The sequence below is a fragment of the Globicephala melas genome, chromosome 1, assembly GCF_963455315.2.
Source record: "Globicephala melas chromosome 1, mGloMel1.2, whole genome shotgun sequence".
Taxonomy (NCBI): domain Eukaryota; kingdom Metazoa; phylum Chordata; class Mammalia; order Artiodactyla; family Delphinidae; genus Globicephala; species Globicephala melas.
The window spans coordinates 135,361,120-135,380,570 of NC_083314.1; the positions used below are offsets into that span (position 1 = coordinate 135,361,120).

General features: G+C 40.7%; 1 protein-coding gene across 1 annotated transcript in view; it reads right to left on the bottom strand.

The window, feature by feature from the left end:
* Nucleotides 1–19,451, bottom strand: part of PATJ (PATJ crumbs cell polarity complex component) — a 359,191-nt gene that overhangs the window by 275,932 nt on the left and 63,808 nt on the right. The window contains exons 15-16 of the mRNA XM_030870355.3: nucleotides 4,868–5,002; nucleotides 73–234 (exon numbers count right to left, since the gene is read on the bottom strand). Of these exons, the coding sequence (XP_030726215.2) occupies nucleotides 73–234; nucleotides 4,868–5,002 (297 nt within the window). The remainder of the gene's footprint in view (nucleotides 1–72; nucleotides 235–4,867; nucleotides 5,003–19,451) is intronic.

The window sequence follows — 19,451 nt, forward strand, 5'->3', positions numbered from 1 at the left end:
AATACACTCTCAGGACATCCCTGATGAAGGGGCATGCCTATGGGAACCACAGTGCGAGTATTCATTTAGTACCTCCATTTCAGGAAGAGAGGTTTCAGTGGTCCTTGGTTCATCTACAGAGGCTTCATCATCAAACAACCGTCGACAGCAAACCAAGGTAAAGGGGGGCGGCACTTCTTTAAGAAAGGAGACTGCTTCTCGGCGAGATTTCCCGTAGAGCTGCACTCCATTGACCTAGAAAGATAAGGGATAAGTCAGAATTGAGGAGGCCCCAAATGAAAAAAAAAACAAAAATCTCTTGCTTACGTCAATCTATCAAAGTGAAAACAGGATAATCGTTTTATTTTCCCTGTAAACAAAGGGCCTAAATTTAATCATTTTAGTAGTACAAAAAAACAGAAATCCCTAAAATTTATAAAAATTAAGGCTAAAGTTTTACTGAAATTGGGTGAATAAAGTATAAAATGTGCTCAGAGTACAACTATTACTGGGTATGTGATTTGCCTAATTTTTCACACCTCCCTGCTTTGTCCTTTCTATACCACAATGTTGTTATTCTCTCATCTACTCCCCATCTCTCCTTAAACACACTAAATATCAATGATAGCCTTCTTAAGACCGCTTTTTTTTGCTTTTCATTTTGTAAGCATATCAATAGAGATATTAACACTAATTTTTAAGGCTGTTAAAAACTGCTCAACTTACAATGTGTAGGTAACAAAATCTAGGATACTTGGCCGTCAAAATTTAGCATCAGTTCACAATTTTCTTTCACATCCCATAAACTCTTAATACCATCCTAGAAAAATCACCTCTGTAGAAAAGAAATACACATAACTTTGCCTCAGATCCATTCTTACGTACTCTGCTGACACAGCCATCAAGTGTAAGAAGTGTGTCAGATTTTCAAATTGTTTTATACAAGGTTCCCACATGTTCAGAAAAACAAAAAGATAATCAACTATTCCTTATTAACGATTAATGCTTATCACCAAAAGATTATCTAAATTTCATATTATATATAGTACATAGTAACAATTCTTTGCACCAAAGATGATTTAGAAACGTCTATTCTAATTTTTTATATATATGACTTTAGCTCAAGGAGCTCTCTCATCTGTCTGCCACTCCCAAAAAGCTGAGGCATAAACACAATCCAGGCAACATATAATCTTTTCACTTCTGACTCCTACCTTCCTGGCAGGGTTCAGCAGCATTATTAGTTTTAAAAGTATTTCCGGTCTGGCCTTAATTTCTGACAGGTGCAATGCTAATGTCCAGATAACTGGCAGGGTTGACTTTCCTGGGAAGAACGTTTCCACTAAATCTGTCAAAATTGCTCAGAGAATAAGAGCACAGTGGGTTTTTGGAAGCATCCCATCAACAGTGGTCTGAGCCCAGAGTCATTCATCCCTTGGAACCACTCTCACCTGTAACATACCCAGCACTTAGCCATCAGACCAGACATAATCTGCCTGCCTTTTAATTATTTACAAAGAAATCACCACATAGTAAAGAGGCCCACATGTGTTTCAGGGAGCTAGTCCTAAAAAGTAAACATTGTCTCCCAGGACTTTATGACTGAGGAAGGAGTCCAGCAGATAGCAAGTTCAGCAGCACATGAAACGTTCTTCCTGGAAGAACTGCAAGTCAATCTTCACACAAAAATGGGGAGGGAGGTACTTGCCACTGGTCACACCATGTCCATGGTGCCAACCAGTGCCATGAGCACAGAAAGTTCTAAAATCAACCAAATGGGGAGTGACATACTGAAAATAAAGCAAGCGGATAGATATAATCAAAGCAGGAATGCTACTCACGCACAAGTATTTTAGCTTCTGTTTCACATTACTTCAACAAATTTGAAAATCACTTTTCAGGTTTTTATCTTGGTGTACATTTAAATATTTATTTAGCTCATTATTTATTCATTTGAATTGTCTCCAATTATTATAGCAATGCCTGGTAGTCCCCCTCACCACTCTATATGGCTAAAGGGATTGGTCACATTTCCCATTAGCAACTCCTATCTAAGGGGATTTATGGCTGCTGTAAATAGCTGCTCTGGGCTGAGACTTGGCACAATGTTCTAACCCTGAAGCATATTTGTGTTCCCAGTTTTAAGCTCTAAGGAGTACATACGACAGACAGACAGACAGACAGACAGACACACACACACACACACACACACAGTTCAGGAGTTTATTTGGCTAACTTTATAGAGACTTTTTAATTTCTGTATTCAGTTGCTCAGAAGCAGCCAATTTTTTTTAACATCTTTATTGGAATATAATTGCTTTACATTGTTGTGTTAGTTTCTGCTGTATAACAAAGTGAATCAGCTATGCATATACATATATCCCCATATCCCCTCCCACTTGCGTCTCCCTCCCTCCCTCCCTATGCCACCCCTCTAGGTGGTCACAAAGCACCATGCTGATCTCCCTATGCTATGTGGCTGGAAGAAGCCAATTTTTATTTTAGAGTTCACAATATTTTTCTAGACTCTTCAAACCTCTTAAGTACTGTCAAGTCTCAATTATTCAGACTTTGTGACTAGAAAGCTCATACACATGTATTCATCTGCAAAGTACATAATACTAGACAAGTATTGTCCCACTACTTCATTCAATCCCCATTCAATCCTATCCTATAAAGGTTGCTTATGTCTTTTCATGGTGGTCATGTTGCCAGTATCTCACAGTGAGATAATGTGTAAAGCATTATCTTCACATGGACAATATTCCATTAGATCCTCACAAACATAGAGTAAAGTAGGCATTTACTGATGAAGAAAATGTTCTCAAAAAAACTGACATGCTAGGACATACAGTTCAGCTGTGGCAAACTCAGAACCAAAAGCAGCTCTGACTTGCAAACCTGTGCTTCTTTCCCCATCCCAAGTTCTTTCACTAGAAATCTATACTTGTGAATTCAACCAGTCTTCATGCTACCTCATTACATCACATTCTATTACAAGGGAGAAGGCCCATGGAATTCCAATCTCGGCTAAGGCACAAAGGACTCAGCTGATGGCTGAGATCACCTACACTTGCTCTACTCAGATCCAGCCAACATTTCTTTATCACCTACCAGGTACTAGTAGCGAATTATACTTAATGCTACTGAGCTGTAGACTAAAAATGCTTTAAATGATACAGTTTATGTTATGTTTATTTACCACAAAAAAGTAAACTAAACTGGTTTTTACTCATATTTCCATATCTCTCAAATAAATATATCTCATTTCTCAATACCTAATAGCTACATGTTATGGCAATGTTTTCCAAATGGTCTCCAATCTGCAGATTATCATGTGTGACACCACAAAGTCATGTCATATACTCTGCAAATAAGAAGAGAAAGACATGATTCGGCACCAAAAAACCCGTAAGTGACAGCGTAAATTCTAGGGCATTAATCCACAATAAGCATTCCAATATCGTTACTTGAACACCTCTAAAAATAAGCCATTTACTACATCTTAAAACAGGACCTGGCCTCCCATGCTTATGATAAAATTTGCCAATAGTCACAGCATTTTTCTCTCCGACCTCAAAATTCAACTCGGAATTCTCAACATACTCCTCCAGGTGACTGAACACTACTTAAAAAACCCAACAAGAAACCTATTTGCTATTCTTGCCATCCCACTTTAAGCAAATATAAATTTTAGAAAGAAATCTCTACTTCAAGGCCCATGGGATTCTAATCTTGGCTCAAGCAACTAGGTTGACTCTATTAAACCCAACCCAGGACTTCCTGTGGATCTAACACTTGAGAGAACCCTCTTCTACACAGCCTTCTCAAAGTTGGACCATTCCGTGTATCTTTTTTAGAAGCTTAGAAAGTAGTGTGATGTATTGAAAAACCAGTGAAATGGGAGTTAGAAAACATGAACTAAAGTCATCACTCTACCAGTGTATAAAGTTAGGGGAAATCAATGTCTTGTTTTCTTATCTGTAAAATTAAGGGTTGTTGCTTGGTTTGTCTGCTGTGTTGGCTATAGAACTTTCCAATCTAACAAAATCTCTCAAGGCAGTCATGTCACAGCAGAAGTGCTCTAGAATTGCTCTGACTGAAGAGAGGCTGAGAAGCCTGAGTGAGCCCGGTAGAGGCTGCCATCATGGCGGGGAGGGAGTCCCAAGGAGACAGTCTGAAAGCTAGTCAGTAACACATAAGCCTGAGGTTATCCAGCTCTAATCCTTACTAGAAATAACCAACAAAACCTGCAAATAAATATGATTACATGTTCCAAACAAGGGTCAGGGGTTAGATTCTTAAAAAGAATTTTGAAGAAAAAAATACTAATTATGCTATCACACTAAAACAGGACATTAGCATCTTTCTCAGTTAATCATTTAAATAAGCACTCAAAAGGACATCTCAGGAGTCCCAAAAGATGGGGAAAATGAACTGAAAGTACGTTATCTACTTCACTTATCATTACATAAGTTGTTAGTATTTTTCCTCATCTTTATTTTATTTTTCCCAGCTTTACTGAAATATAATTGACATATAACATGTAAAAGTTTAAGGTGTACAGTGTGATGATTTGATATATATATTGTGAAATCATTACCACAATGAGGTTAGTTAACACTTCTATCACCTCACATAGTTACCATAGTTTGTGTGTGTGTGTGTCTGTTTATGTGTGTGGTAAGAACACTTAAGATCTACTCTTTCAGCAACTTTCAAGTACACAACACAGTTTTGTTAAGTACAGTCACCAATTATTTTCCAATATAAGTAGCTCACATTACATTGGTATTGATGATGTAACTCTGTGGATTTCTGGTGAGAACACATTCTCCTACAACTTAAAAATTCCTGCCCTGTGTCTTTTTCCCCTCAAAAATTTTACCTCAAGGAGCTCATCTTCTGGCTGTAGGAGGTTCAGTGTATCAAGAGGACCACCTGGAGCAATCGAAGAGATATAATGGTGCCCATCAAAGGAATCCACCTCCATGCCAAGCCTCAGAGTGTGAATGGGCAGCAGCTGCAACAAAACACAGAACAGTAATATAAACACAACAAGGACACATCTGGCTGTTAATCCTCTATCAAGTATTTTTTTGACACAGAAGCCCCATCCCCTGAATCAGATCACCAAAATCCCAAAAGAGACAATAAGGGGAAAACTAGCCTCAAGTAAAACATGAAGTCATTTGTCATCTTGTTCTCACTCTTGTCCACTCAGATTCCTTGGGAATGGAGAGACAGACGTACAAAGTCTCCAGTTCTAAGCTCCAAACTTCCTATAGTTCCCAGTATGTATTCTGTGTTCCACTTTTCTGCAGGGTTTCCCATCCCTCAGGACATCTAGTTCCTTTATATTATCTAAGTTTCACTCACACTTCAATACTAAAGCAGTATCACTTCCAGGAAGCCCTTCCTGATATCTGAGCTAATCTGCTTCCATCTGCGGTCCAAGATCACACTGTACACATCCCCATCACAGCTCACAATACACTGCTTTTAAAATTCCTATTTTCCGGGCTTCCCTGGTGGCGCAGTGGTTGGGAGTCCACCTGCCGATGCAGGGGACACGGGTTCGTGGCCCGGTTCAGGAAGATCCCACATGCCGCGGAGCGGCTGGGCCCATAAGCCATGGCCGCTGGACCTGCACGTCCGGAGCCTGTGCTCCGCAACGGGAGAGGCCACAACAGTGAGAGGACCGCATACTACAAAAAAAAAAAAAAAAAATTCCTATTTTCTTAACTGCCCCCCGACTGCTTGAGGGTATCTTTTCTCTCTATAGCCTCAGGCCCTAGAATAGTACCCAGCATCTGAACACGGGCTCATTACATGTTATCTGAACTAATCCATGAAAGATGGTACCTCTTTCAAGATGTCTTTTTCCATCTCACCAGCTTAAGAGAGAACAATTTCTGATTTGGGGGAGGTATGGGTGTATAATAAGAAAGGCAATCATTATTCCACTCTAGGATTGGTTCTGTTGACTTAGAAGGATTCATATAGGTTCAGATATGAGCCAAGCATTAAGAAATTCCAGCCAATGTCAAGGTAAAAAGATGAGTGTCTTAGTGTTGTTGGCTCTAAAAGTCAAAGGCATTCACCAAACTCCATTCCCCTGATTTTCAAAATTGGAATTAATGATTTCTCATTGTGGATATATAAACTCAAACATGGTAAATGATACTACAATAGTCTGTTTATCCAAAATACCAGGCCCATCTCTAACTGTATATTTGCTAAGGAGAAAACCCTACACAAGGTGGCAATGCATCCACAACATGGCTCTTTCCCTATTTCCTTTCCTCTGCGATCACTTATCCTGGAGCTTGTCACCTCCCCTTAGTCATCTGCTCTGAGTCCTCAGAGTTCCACAGGCCTGGCTTCAGACACCACCTGGGGCTCATTTCCATCCCACTACAGACAAACAGACAAATGTGAAGTGGCAAGGCATCCAGCTGACTAAGGCCTCAATGGCTTAAAACAGGCAGGAGGGATTCCTGGCCTTGGGCTAATTTTCTGAAAATTAAGTGCTCTTGACCACCAAGCACTTCAGGATCTACAGCCATCTCTGGCAATAAGATATTCTAGCAACGCGAGGGTAAGACTGCTTTTACTCTTGTTGCCTCTCTGTGATCTCTTTATTTCTCACTGTTGCCACCTCATTCTGTTTAGTCATTGTACCAAATCCTGTATATCAAGCTAGGAGACATTAGGGTCAGTTTCTTTAGCACCAAAAGGTGAATAAAAACTCTGAGAAATGTTTCTGTAATAACACTTTACCCATCCGTCTCTGCCAACTCTCTTCCTTCCTTTGTTTATGAGCCAAACACTAGGGCAGGGAGTGGTCAGTGGGTCCACCTGTAGGTCATCCCCAGTGCTGTGCTAAAGTATGCTTGCAAGAGCAGATTTTTCAATTTTCAGGAATTCTGCAAGCCAGTTGTTAATGACAGCCATTATTAAATATGAAATTATAAGATTACAATTAAATAAATAATATTAAAAATAAATGTAGTGGGCTTCCCTGGTGGCGCAGTGGTTGGGAGTCCGCCTGCCGATGCAGGGGACACGGGTTCGTGGCCCGGTCCAGGAAGATCCCACATGCCGTGGAGCGGCTGGGCCCATAAGCCATGGCCACTGGACCTGTGCGTCCGGAGCCTGTGCTCCGCGATGGGAGAGGCCACAACGGTGAGAGGCCCGCGTACCACAAAAAATAATAATAATAATAAACAAATAAATGTAGTAAGTACTGAAAATCCATCACTTCCTAATTATTTTGACCACATTTTATCTATGTTCTTGAAGTGACTTTTATCTGTTATACATGTATGGTGGAAACACTCTCTATCTAAGAATTTAGGGAATACCAAAGGGATGAACAACTGAAAAAGACAGATGAAATGGTTGATTTGTCTAGCGCTAAATGCAGGTAGGTCAGGTAACAATATAGTCCTGCTCCCATGGAGAAACCTGCATCAATGAAGTGCAACTGTGAATCATTACCTAACTCAGTGTTCACTGCTGTCATTTTGGTTGCTTGAAATCTGCCACGGTGGAACTATTTATACCACGGGTATTGGTAAATGCTACAAATTAGGGTTGCCTTTTTTTCTTTTTTTTGAGGGCTAGACATTTCCCAGCATATCACTGATCTACAATCTAGTTTGGACATGATACCCAGCATATATTTATAGAGTGTAAAACTATGTGCACGGATTTGAGCTTTGGGCTGGAATTACAGGATGAAAAAAAGAAACAGTTCCTACCCTCTGGAAGTAACATCTAGGATGGAAGACAGACAATATAAACAAGCAAGAGAGCGAGAAGAGACAAGCAAAACAAATAAGCCAATAAACAATGCACCAACAAACAAGTGAAAGATAAACCCCAAGTTACCAACTGTGATAAGTGCTATGAAGGAGCTAATCAGGGTCAGGACATCAGACACAACTGTGGAGGCTGTTTGAAAAGTTGGTCAGAGTAGGTTTCACAGAGATGGGGACATTTAAGGTGAGAACATATATATATGGAATATAAAAGAAAAAAACATGGTCATGAAGAACCTAGGGGCAAGACGGGAATAAAGATGCAGACCTACTAGAGAATGGACTTGAGGATACGGGGAGGGGGAAGGGTAAGCCGGGACGAAGTGACAGAGTGGCATGGACATATATACACTACCAAATGTAAAATAGATAGCTAGTGGGAAGCAGCCGCATAGCACAGGGAGATCAGCTCGGTGCTTTGTGACCACCTAGAGGGGTGGGATAGGGAGGGTGGGAGGGAGGGAGACGCAAGAGGGAAGAGATATGGAAACATATGTATAACTGATTCACTTTGTTATAAAGCAGAAACTAACACACCATTGTAAAGCAATTATACTCCAATAGGGCTCCCCTGGTGGCGCAGTGGTTGAGAATCCGCCTGCTAATGCAGGGGACACGGGTTCGAGCCCTGGTCTGGGAAGATCCCACATACCATGGAGCAACTAGGCCCGTGAGCCACAACTACTGAGCCTGCGCGTCTGGAGCCTGTGCCCCGCAACAAGAGAGGCCGTGATAGTGAGAGGCCCGCGCACCGCGATGAAGAGTGGCCCCCGCTTGCCACAACTAGAGAAAGCCCTCGCACAGAAATGAAGACCCAACACAGCCAAAAATAAATAAGTAAATAAATAAAAAGCCAAGTATTTGAAGCCCTTTAAAAAAAAATTATACTCCAATAAAGATGTTAAAAAAAGATGCAGATGGAAAATAAGCATATGAAAAATAATAATTAAAATTTTTTTTTTAATTAAGGGGGAAAAAGTTCATCTCTACTGACATAAAGTGAACAAAGATTAAAAAAAAAAAAGAGTGAGTCAGCCCTACAAAGAGCCTGCTTGGGGACTGCTTGTGGGAGGTTAGTGAAAAAGGTAATTGCAAAATTTTTGGTTTGAGCAACTGAGTAGATGGTAGCAATTTCTGCATCGAAATAAGTGCCCAAATTAAAAGACACTGCTGTACACACAATTTTCTACTTATATAATAGCACGTCCTCATAAAAAAATAAAAGGATTAAGGAGGGAACTGATCCCAGTCTCCCCTGCCAGCCCCTTACTAATCAATCCTGCTCTATTCCCCACATCTATGGAACAGCTGATGTCAGGAACAGGTTGGAGCACTGAAGAGCAGCAGAGGCTCACCCATGGAATCCCTTGCGCACCAGATACAGGATGCCCTTCTAGGCTATTCCCCCCGATATCTAAAACACCACATGCTCCCTAGAAATGTGCGCCATGAATGGAACACACGTGCCCCATCTTCAATCACACTGAACAAATAAACCAGAAATGATGTTTACAAAATCTGTCAATCTAAAAGACGCCTACCTAATATTCATTCTGCATCTAAATCTGAATACAGCTGGGTTTCTGAGACTTCATGTTACATGACTGCAGGTTTCTCTGTGGGAGCAGGACTGTTTAATTACCTGTCCCAGCTGCATTTTGCAACTAAACAAATCAACCGTTTCATCTGTCTTTCGGTTTTCCACTCTTTCGGAATTCTGAGAGCAGAAAGGGCTAAAATGACAGGAGTGGGTGCAACAGACAGATGATTGATGCCTTCACACACAGAGCACGTTATGCTTTTTGATGCTTATTCAATATGCTTTGCAAGGGGTCCTATTTAAATCTACAAAGTTAATGAGAAGCGGGATTTTCATGATCCTGATGTGACAAGTAAAGGATACAAGGAAATATATCCAAGGAAAGTGTGACCACTGTGTGATTTACTATCAGCACTAAAATGATGAAGATCAAATGAGATCAAGAAAGCTACAGGAGGACATCCCTGACAGCACAGTGGTTAAAAATCTGCCTGCCAATGCAGGCAACACAGGTTCGAGCCCTGGTTTGGGAAGATCCCACATGCCATGGAGCAACTAAGCCCGAGCGCCACAACTACTGAAGCCCATGCACCTAGAGCCCGTGCTCTGCAACGAGAGGCCACTGCAATGAGAAGCACGCACAGTGCAAGGAAGAGTAGCCCTCGTTCGCCACAACTAGAGAGGGCCCACGTGCAGCAACAAAGACTCAACGCAGCCAAAATAAATAAATTTATTCATTTATTTTTTTAAAAAACAAAGAACGCTAGAGGCCTTGAACCTATGAGTGGAGAGACCTGTCAGGAAACAAGCTGCAGCTCATTCATTTCACTAGAAGCTCTACTTTTAGGTCCCTCTAACAAGATATCAAAATGCTCAAGTAGGAATATAAATGATGTTGCTTCAGGGGGAAAAAAACTTCCGGAGAGGAATAGCTATGTCAGTGGGATGGGGGAGGATGCTTCCAAAAAATCTGAACAAAAAATAAAACACAACAGAAAGAACCCTATAACTGGTTCTTAAAACACACACACACACACACACACACACACATCCTCTCTGTCTCTCTCTCTCTGTCAATGGAGATATTAAATAATCATTTAAGTTTAAAGATTAGGTACAAAGAGTTACTACATTTACCACAAATAAAAAACAAACTTTTCAAGAATGAGGCTACAACTTTTAAACTAATGGTGAAACACAGGATAGTACCCTCAAAAGTTAGGTATGTTCACGCAGAGGTTATGCAAGACAATCAAACAATCTAGTAAAGCTTGATTTATATTAGTTTTTCTCACCCAACTAAAATTTTATTTCTGGGAAATTCCCTGGTGGTCCAGTGGTTAGGACTCCACGCTTTCACTGCTGAGGGCCCAGGTCCAGTTCCCGGTGGGGGAACTAGATCCCACAAGCCTCAAGGCACATCCAAAAAAAAATAAAAATAAAATTTTAATTCTGAATGTTTAAAAAACACACATTACGGGCTTCCCTGGTGGCACAGTGGTTGAGAGTCCGCCTGCCGATGCAGGGGACACGGGTTTGGGACACGGGTTTGTGCCCCGGTCCGGGAAGATCCCACATGCCGCGGAGCGGCTGGGCCCGTGAGCTATGGCCACTTAGCCTGTGCGTCCGGAGCCTGTGCTCCGCAACGGGAGAGGCCACAACAGTGAGAGGCCTGCGTACTGCAAAAAACTAAAAAAAAAATAAAACACACATTACACACTCTGTTGTACAGAAATATCTTGAAGGATCGCTTCAGCTACCTAACACCAAGGTCAAGCATCAGTTGTCATTTTTTCATTTCGGATATCATTGATGTTACCTGTCTGGCCCATGTGATACTTGAGCTTTTTTTTTTTAACATCTTTAATGGAGTATAATTGCTTTACAATGGTGTGTTAGTTGCTACTGTATAACAAAGTGCATCAGCTATACGTATATATATACCCCCATGTCTCCTCCCTCTTGCGTCTCCCTCCCACCCTCCCTATCCCACCCCTCTAGGTGGTCACAAAGCACCGAGCTGATCTCCCTGTGCCATGCGGCTGCTTCCCACTAGCTATCTATTTTACATTTGAGAGTGTATATTATGTCCATGCCACTCTCTCACTTCGTCCGAGCTTACCCTTCCCCCTTCCTGTGTCTTCAAGTCCATTCTCTATGTCTGCATCTTTATTCCTGTCCTACCCCTAGGTTCCTCAGAACCTTTTTTTTTTTCTTTTAGATTCCATACATATGTGTTAGCATACGGTATTTGTTCTTTTTCTGACCTACTTCACTCTGTATAACAGTCTCTAGGTCCATCCACCTCACTACAAATGATTCAATTTAGTTTCTTTTTATGGCTGAGTAATATTTCATTGTATATATGTGCCACATCCTTTTATCCATTCATCTGTCGATGGACATCTAGGTTGCTTCCATGTCCTGGATAATGTAAATAGTGCTGCAATGAACACTGTGTTACATAACTCTTTTTGAATTATGGTTTTCTCAGGGTATATGCCCGGTAGTGGGAATGCTGAGTCATACGGTAGCTCTATTTTTAGTTTCTTAAGGAACCTCCATACTGTTCTCCACAGTGATTGTAGCAATTTACATTCCCACCAACAGTGCAAGAGGATTCCCCCACACCCTCTCCAGCATTTACTGTTTGTATATTTCTTGATGATACCCATTCTGACTGGTGTGAGGTGATACCTCATTCTTTTTTTGAATTTATTTAATTTATTCATTTTTTGCTGCATCGGGTCTTCACTGCTTCACGCAGGCTTTCTCTAGTTGCAGCGAGCGGGGTCTACTCTTCGTTGCAGTGCATGGGCTTCTCACTGCTGTGGCTTCTCTTGTTGCAGATCACGGGTTCTAGGTGCACGGGCTTCAGTAGTTGTGGCATGCCGGCTCAGTAGTTGTGGCTCGCAGGCTCTAGAGCACAGGCTCAGTAGTTGTGGTGAACGGGCTTAGTTGATCCGAGGCATGTGGGATCTTCCCAGACCAGGGCTCGAACCTGTTTCCCCTGGATTGGCAGGCAGATTCTTAACCACTGCTCCACCAGGGAAGCTCGAGGTGATACCTCACTGTAGTTTTGATTTGCATTGCTCTAGTGATTAGTGATGTTGAGCATCTTTTCATGTGTTTGTTGACAATCTGTATATCTTCTTTGGAGAAATGTCTATTTAGGTCTTCTGCCCATTTTTGGATTGGGTTGTTTGTTTCTTTGATATTGAGCTGCATGAGCTGCTTGTATATTTTAGAGACTAATCCTTTGTCAGTGGCTATGTTTGCAAGTATTTTCTCTCATTCTGAGGGCTGTCTTTTCATCTTGTTTATGGTTTACTTTGCTATGCAAAAGCTTTTAAGTTTCATTAGGTCCCATTTGTTTATTTTTGTTTTTACTTCCACTTCTCTAGGAGGTGGGTCAAAAAGGATCTTGCTGTGATTTATGTCAGAGTGTTCTGCCTATGTTTTCCTCTAAGAGTTTTATAGTCTCTGGCCTTACATTTAGGTCTTTAATCCATTTTGAGTTTACTTTTGTGTATGGTGTTCTAATTTCATTCTTTTACATGTAGCTGTCCAGTTTTCTCAGCATCACTTATTGAAGAGGCTGTCTTTTCTCCATTGTATATTCTTGCCTCCTTTCTCAAAGATTAGGTAACCATTGGTGCGTGGATTTATCTATGGGCTTTCTATCCTGTTCCACTGATCTATAGTTCTGTTTTTGTGCCAATACCATACTGTCTTGATTACTGTAGCTTTGTAGTATAGTCTGAAGTCACGGCGCCTGATTCCTCCAGCTCCAATTTCCTTTCTCAAGATTGCTTTGGCTATTCGGGGTCTTTTGGGTCTGTCTCCATACAAACTGGGCAATTTTTTTGTTCTAGTTCTGCAAAAAATGCCATTGGTAGTCTCATAGGGATTGCACTGAATCTGTAGATTGCTTTGGGTAGTATAGTCATTTTTACAATGTTCATTCTTCCAATCCAAGAACATGGTATATCGCTCCACCTGTTTGTATCATCTTTAATTCTTTCATCACTCTCTTATAGTTTTCGGCATACAGGTCTTTTGTCTCCTTAGATAGGTTTATTCCTAGGTATTTTATTCCTTTTGTTGCAATGGTAAATGCGAGTGTTTCCTTAATTTCTTTTTCAACATTAGTGTATAGGAATGCAAGAGATTTCTGTGCATTACTTTTGTATCCTGCTACTTTACCAAATTCATTGTTTAGCTCTAGTAGTTTTCTGGTAGCATCTTTAGGATTCTCTATGTATAGTATCATGTCATCTGCAAACAGTGACAGGTTTACTTCTTCTTTCCCTGTTTGCATTCCTTTTATTTCTTTTCTTCTCTGATTGCTGTGGATAAAACTTCCAAATCTATCTTGCGTAACAGTGGTGAGAGTGGGCAACCTTGTCTTGTTCCTGATCTTACTGGAAATGATTTCAGTTTTTCACCATTGAGAATGATGTTGGCTGTGGGTTTCTCACTTATGGCCTTTATTATGTTGAGGTAAGTTCCCTCTATGTCTACTTTCTGGAGGGTTTTTATCATAAATGGGTGTTAAAGTTTGTCAGAAGCTTTTTCTGAATCTATTGAGATGATCATATGGTTTTTATCCTTCAATTTGTTAATATGGTGTATCACATTGATTGATTTGCATATATTGAAGAATCCTTGCATTCCTGGGATAAACCCCACTTGATCATGGTGTATGATTCTTTTAATGTGCTGTAGGATTCTGTTTGCTGGTATTTTGTTGAGGATTTTTGCATCTATGTTCATCAGTGATACTGGCTTGTCAGTTTCTTGTTTTGTGATATCTTTGTCTGGTTTTGGTATCAGGGTGATGATGGCCTCGTAGGTTGAGTTTGGGAGTGTTCCCCCCTCTGCTATATTTTGGAAGAGTTTGAGAAGGATAGGTGTCAGCTCTTCTGTAAATATTTGATAGAATTTGCCTGTGAAGCCATCTGGTCCTGGGATTTTGTTTGTTGGAAGATTTTTAATCCCAGTTTCAATTTCAGTGCTTGTGATTGGTCTGTTTATATTTTCTATGTCTTCCTGGTTCAGCCTCAGAAGGTTGTGCTTTCCTAAGAATTTGTCCATTTCTTCCTGGTTGTCCAATAAGCATATAGTTGCTTGTAGTAATGACTCATGATCTTTTGTATTTCTGCAGTGTCACTTGTTACCTCTCCTTTTTCATTTCTAATTCTATTGAGTTGAGTCTTCTCCCTTTTTTTCTTGATGAGTCTGGCTAATGGTTTATCAATTTTGTTTATCTTCTCAAAGAACCAGCTTTTAGTTTTATTGATATTTGCTATCATTTCCTTCATTTCTTTTGCATTTATTTCTGATCTGATCTTTATGATTTCTTCTGTTAACTTTGGGATTTTTTGTTCTTCTTTCTCAACTTGATTTAGGTGTAAGGTTAGGTTGTTTATTTGAGATGTTTCTTGTTTCTTGAGGTTGGATTGTATTGCTATAAACTTCCCTCTTAGAACTGCTTTTGCTCCATCCCATAGGTTTTGGGTCGTCGTGTTTTCATTGTCATTTGTTTCTAGGTATTTTTTTATTTCCTCTTTGATTCCTTCAGTGATCTCTTGGTTATTAGTGCATTATTTAACCTCCATGTGTTTGTATTTTTTTACGGTGTTTTTCCTGTAATTGATATCTAGTCTCATAGCATTGTGGTCGGAAAAGATACTTGATACAATTTCAATTATCTTAAATTTACCAAAGCTTGATTTGTGACCCAAGATATGGTCTATCCTGGAGAATGTTCCATGAGCACTTGAGAAGAAAGTGTATTCTGTTGGTTTTGGACGGAATGTCATTTAAATATCAATTAAGTCCGTCTGTTTAATGTGTCATTTAAAGCTTGTGTTTCCTTATTTATTTTCATTTTGGATGATCTGTCCATTGGTGAAAGTGGGGTGTTAAAGTCCCCTACTATGATTGTTACTGTCAATTTCCCCTTTTATGGCTTTTAGCATTTACCTTATGCATTGAGGTGCCCCTATGTTTGGTGCATAAATATTTACAATTGTTATATCTTCCTCTTGGATTAATCCCTTGATCATTATGTAGTGTCCTTCTTTGTCTCTTGTAATAGTCTTTATTTTAAAGTCTATTTTGTCTGATATGAGACTTGCTACTCCAGCTGTCTTTTGATTTCCATTTGTATGGAATATCTTTTTCCATCCCCTCACTTTCAGTCTGTATGTGTCCCTAGGTCTGAAGTGGGTCTCCTGTAGACAGCATATATACGGGTCTTATTTTTGTATCCATTCAGTCAGTCTATGTCTTTTGGTTGGAGCATTTAATGCATTTACACTTAAGGTAGTTATCAATATGTATGTTCATATTACCATTTGCTTAGTTGTTTTGGGTGTGTTTTTCCTTCTTTTGTGTTTCCTGCCTAGAGAAGTTCCTTTAGCATTTGTTGTAAAGCTGGTTTGGTGGTGCTGAATTCTCTTAGCTTTTGCTTGTCTGTAAAGGTTTTAATTTCTCTGTCGAATCTGAATGAGATCCTTGCCGGGTAGAGTAATCTTGGTTGTAGGTTTTTCCCTTTCATCACTTTAAATATGTCCTGCCACTCCCTTCTGGCTTGCAGAGTTTCTGCTGAAAGATCAGCTGTTAACCTTATGGGGATTCCCTTGTATGTTATTTTTTTGCTTTTCCCTTGCTGCTTTTAATATGTTTTCTTTGTATTTAATTTTTGATAGTTTGATTAATATGTGTCTTGGCGTGTTTCCCCTTGGATTTATCCTGTATGGGACTCTCTGAGCTTCCTGGACTTGATTGACTATTTCCTCTCCCATATTAGGGAAGTTTTCAATTATAATCTCTTCAAATATTTTCTCAGTCCTTTTGTTTTCTCTTCTTCTTCTGGGACTCCTATAGTTCGAATGTGGGTGCTTTTAATGTTGTCCCTGAGTTCTCTAAGACGGTTCTCAATTCTTTTCATTATTTTTTCTTTACTCTGCTCTGCGGTTGTTATTTCCACTATTTTATCTTCCAGGTCACTTATCTGTTCTTCCGCCTCAGGTATTCTGCTATTGATTCCTTCTAGAGAATTTTTAATTTCATTATTGTGTTGTTCATCATTGTTTGTTTGCTCTTTAGTTCTTCTAGGTCCTCGTTAAACATTTCTTGTATTTTCTCCATTCTATTTCCAAGATTTTGGATCATCTTTACTATGATTACTCTGAATTCTTTTTCAGGTAGACTGCCTATTTCCTCTTCATTTGTTTGGTCTGGTGGGTTTTTACCTTGCTCCTTCACCTGCTGTTTGTTTCTCTGTCTTCTCATTTTGCTTGAGTTACTGTATCTGGGGTCTCCTTTTCACAGGCTGCGGGTTCATAGTTCCTATTATTTTTGGTGTCTGCCCCCAGTGGTAAGGTTGGTTCACTGGGTGTGTAGGCTTCCTGGTGGAGGGGACTGGTGCCTGTGTTCTGGATGAGGCTGGATCTTGTCTTTCTGGTGGGCAGGACCGCAGCCAGTGGTGCGTTTTGGAGTGTCTGTGAACTTACTATGATTTTAGGCGGCCTCTCTGCTAATGGGTGGGGTTGTGTTCCTGTCTTGCTAGTTGTTTGGCATAGCATGTCCAGCACTGTGGCTTGCTGGTCATTGAGAGGAGCTGGGTCTTAGCACTGAGATGGAGATCTCTGGGTGAGCTTTCACCATTTGGTATTATGTGAGGCTGGGAAGTCTCTGGTGGAGCAATGTCCTGAACTCAGCTCTCCCACCTCAGAGGGTCAGGCCTGACACCTGGCTGGAGCACCAAGATCCTGACAGCCACACGGCATGGGAGATGTTCCCAAATTTTAGGAGTCAACCTGAGAATGAGGAGAAAAAGAATGGAGAGAGCTGGGTATGGTAACAACAGTCCTTTAAGAGAAGCTGACGGAAGCCTCTAGCATCATCACAGAAGTATAGCACTGCAAGGATTACTGAAGCAGAGGCACTTTACAAACCTGTTGCATAATCCTCAGGTTTCTCTGAGTACAGCATTTTCATTTTCTCATTCTTCCCATTAAAATTCTATCCTCTTCATTCACAAAGGTGGGCATTATCTCCAACAAATGAAAAATAATAACAACTTCTGAGATCACTTCAGGTCTCTTGTTTCTACACAGAAGCATCTTCAGGTATTGCTAAGGAAACATCCTGGTACAGTCCTTTTCCGTGGGGCTCTGAGACAGTCTTCTTTGTGCGATTCTCAATCTTTGGCAGGTGGCTGATGAAAGAGCCTTCAGGCAGAAATCAGAATAAACTACCTTAAGGTTCAAGCCATCACACCCCTGCACAGCCTTTGGACCAGAGCTCCATTCCCCAACCTGGCCAGGCCTCTGGAGCTAGGCACCGCTTCACTGTGACTCTGAGCAGGGAAGGTAGGGGGACTGGTGTCACACTGAGGAGGTTTGGGATTTGCTTGATAGGTGACGTGAGCCACACTCGTCACAGAGAACTCTGAGACCCCAGGATGTGGGCAGCGACAGCAGCCCTGACTTTCTCTTTCCAGGATTCCCCTGCCGGCTCCCTGAGAGCTCCTTAGATCCCTACTTGAGCTTCTGACACCTACCCTAACACTTTGCACTTATGACTCTTTCTCTACCTTTCCTCATTGTATTTCCTCCACCTGGAATATCCACTGTTCTTATTTCTCCAATAAGAGTATATAGTTCATCCTCCCAATAAGCCTCCTTCATCTGTCTTGAGGAAGGAACCCCTCCTTCCTTGAATACAGTTGACCATTTATAATTCAGGGTTAGAGGCACTGACCCTCCACAGTCAAAAATCTGGGTATAACTTATAGTCAGCCCTCCATATCTGAGGTTCCTCCGTATCTGAGGATGGTGTAGTACTGTAGTATCTACTACTGAAAAAAATCTGTGTATAAGTGCACCCATGCAGTCCAAACCCATGTTGTTCAAGGGTCAACTGTACATATAAGGCATGTTAGCAATACCAGAACAGTAATTCTCAATGAAGCGAGGCAAGGAAGCAATCACAGTTTCCTTTAGAAACCTCACCCCAAACCTACAGAATCAGAATATTAGTCAGGAGGAACAAAATAGGGCATGTGTATTTTGAAAAGGCTCCTCTGATATTTCTGAAAAGCCATCTGCCCTAGTGGATAACCACTGTCACTACAGTTATTTGATTCTGTATCTTATGTTCTCCACTCAAAAGAGAGACCAGAAAAGTATAAAATTATACACTGAAGAATTGGTGACTGTGGTTGGTTGCCACTGGGGAGGAGAACAAAGGGACTGGGGTGGGAGGGAAACTTATTTTTTGCAGTACTTCTTTTTGTAACTTTTAAATTTTGTGTCTTGTCCATGTATTATCTATTCAAAAGGAAAAACATAAAGAATGGCACAGACTTAAGAGTCAGATAACACTGATTTGCTTCCTAAATTTTGTCACTTACTAGCTGTGTATGATCTTGGGCAAGTCACTTTAGCTACCTGACACTCAGTTTTCACGTATTAAAAATGGAGAGTTGGAAGTAGCTGCTGACAAATAGGGTTATTGTGGGAAATAAAGGAGAAAATGTCTTTAACGCAAAGCACTGACCCTGGTCGCTGAGTGGGGGCCCAGTACATCCCACTGCCTTCACAATTCTACTTGCTGAAACAGAGTGAGAGGCGAACTCACATCTTAATGCCCTTTGGCTCAGAGAATGTAATTCAGGAAGGAAATAAAGTGAAATTTGTCAGTCTGTCTTGTCAAAACCAGAGAACAGGCCCTGGTCTTTTGTTTCCCACACCACAGATCTTACTAATGCTCACTTCATATTACAGTTGACGGCCAGCAGAAAGGTCACTGGCATGAGCATAATGCTTCTCCCTCATAGTGTCTTGATTATCTTAATAGTAAACACTTGCCAAGAAAGCCACCCCTCAAAGTGCAAGTCTCCCCAGATGCGGGGAAACTTCTTGTGTCATGATTAACAGCTTCCTAGAAGCAGTGCAGCTAATGTTCAAACCACTGTAAATTGTTTTCACCTCTCTCTTTCTGTACAACTGCATCCACCTCAAAAGGAAATCTTGTCTATTAACACTGGCTTGTCATATAGGAAGATGCTTCTTGAATCAGCATCTCTTCAA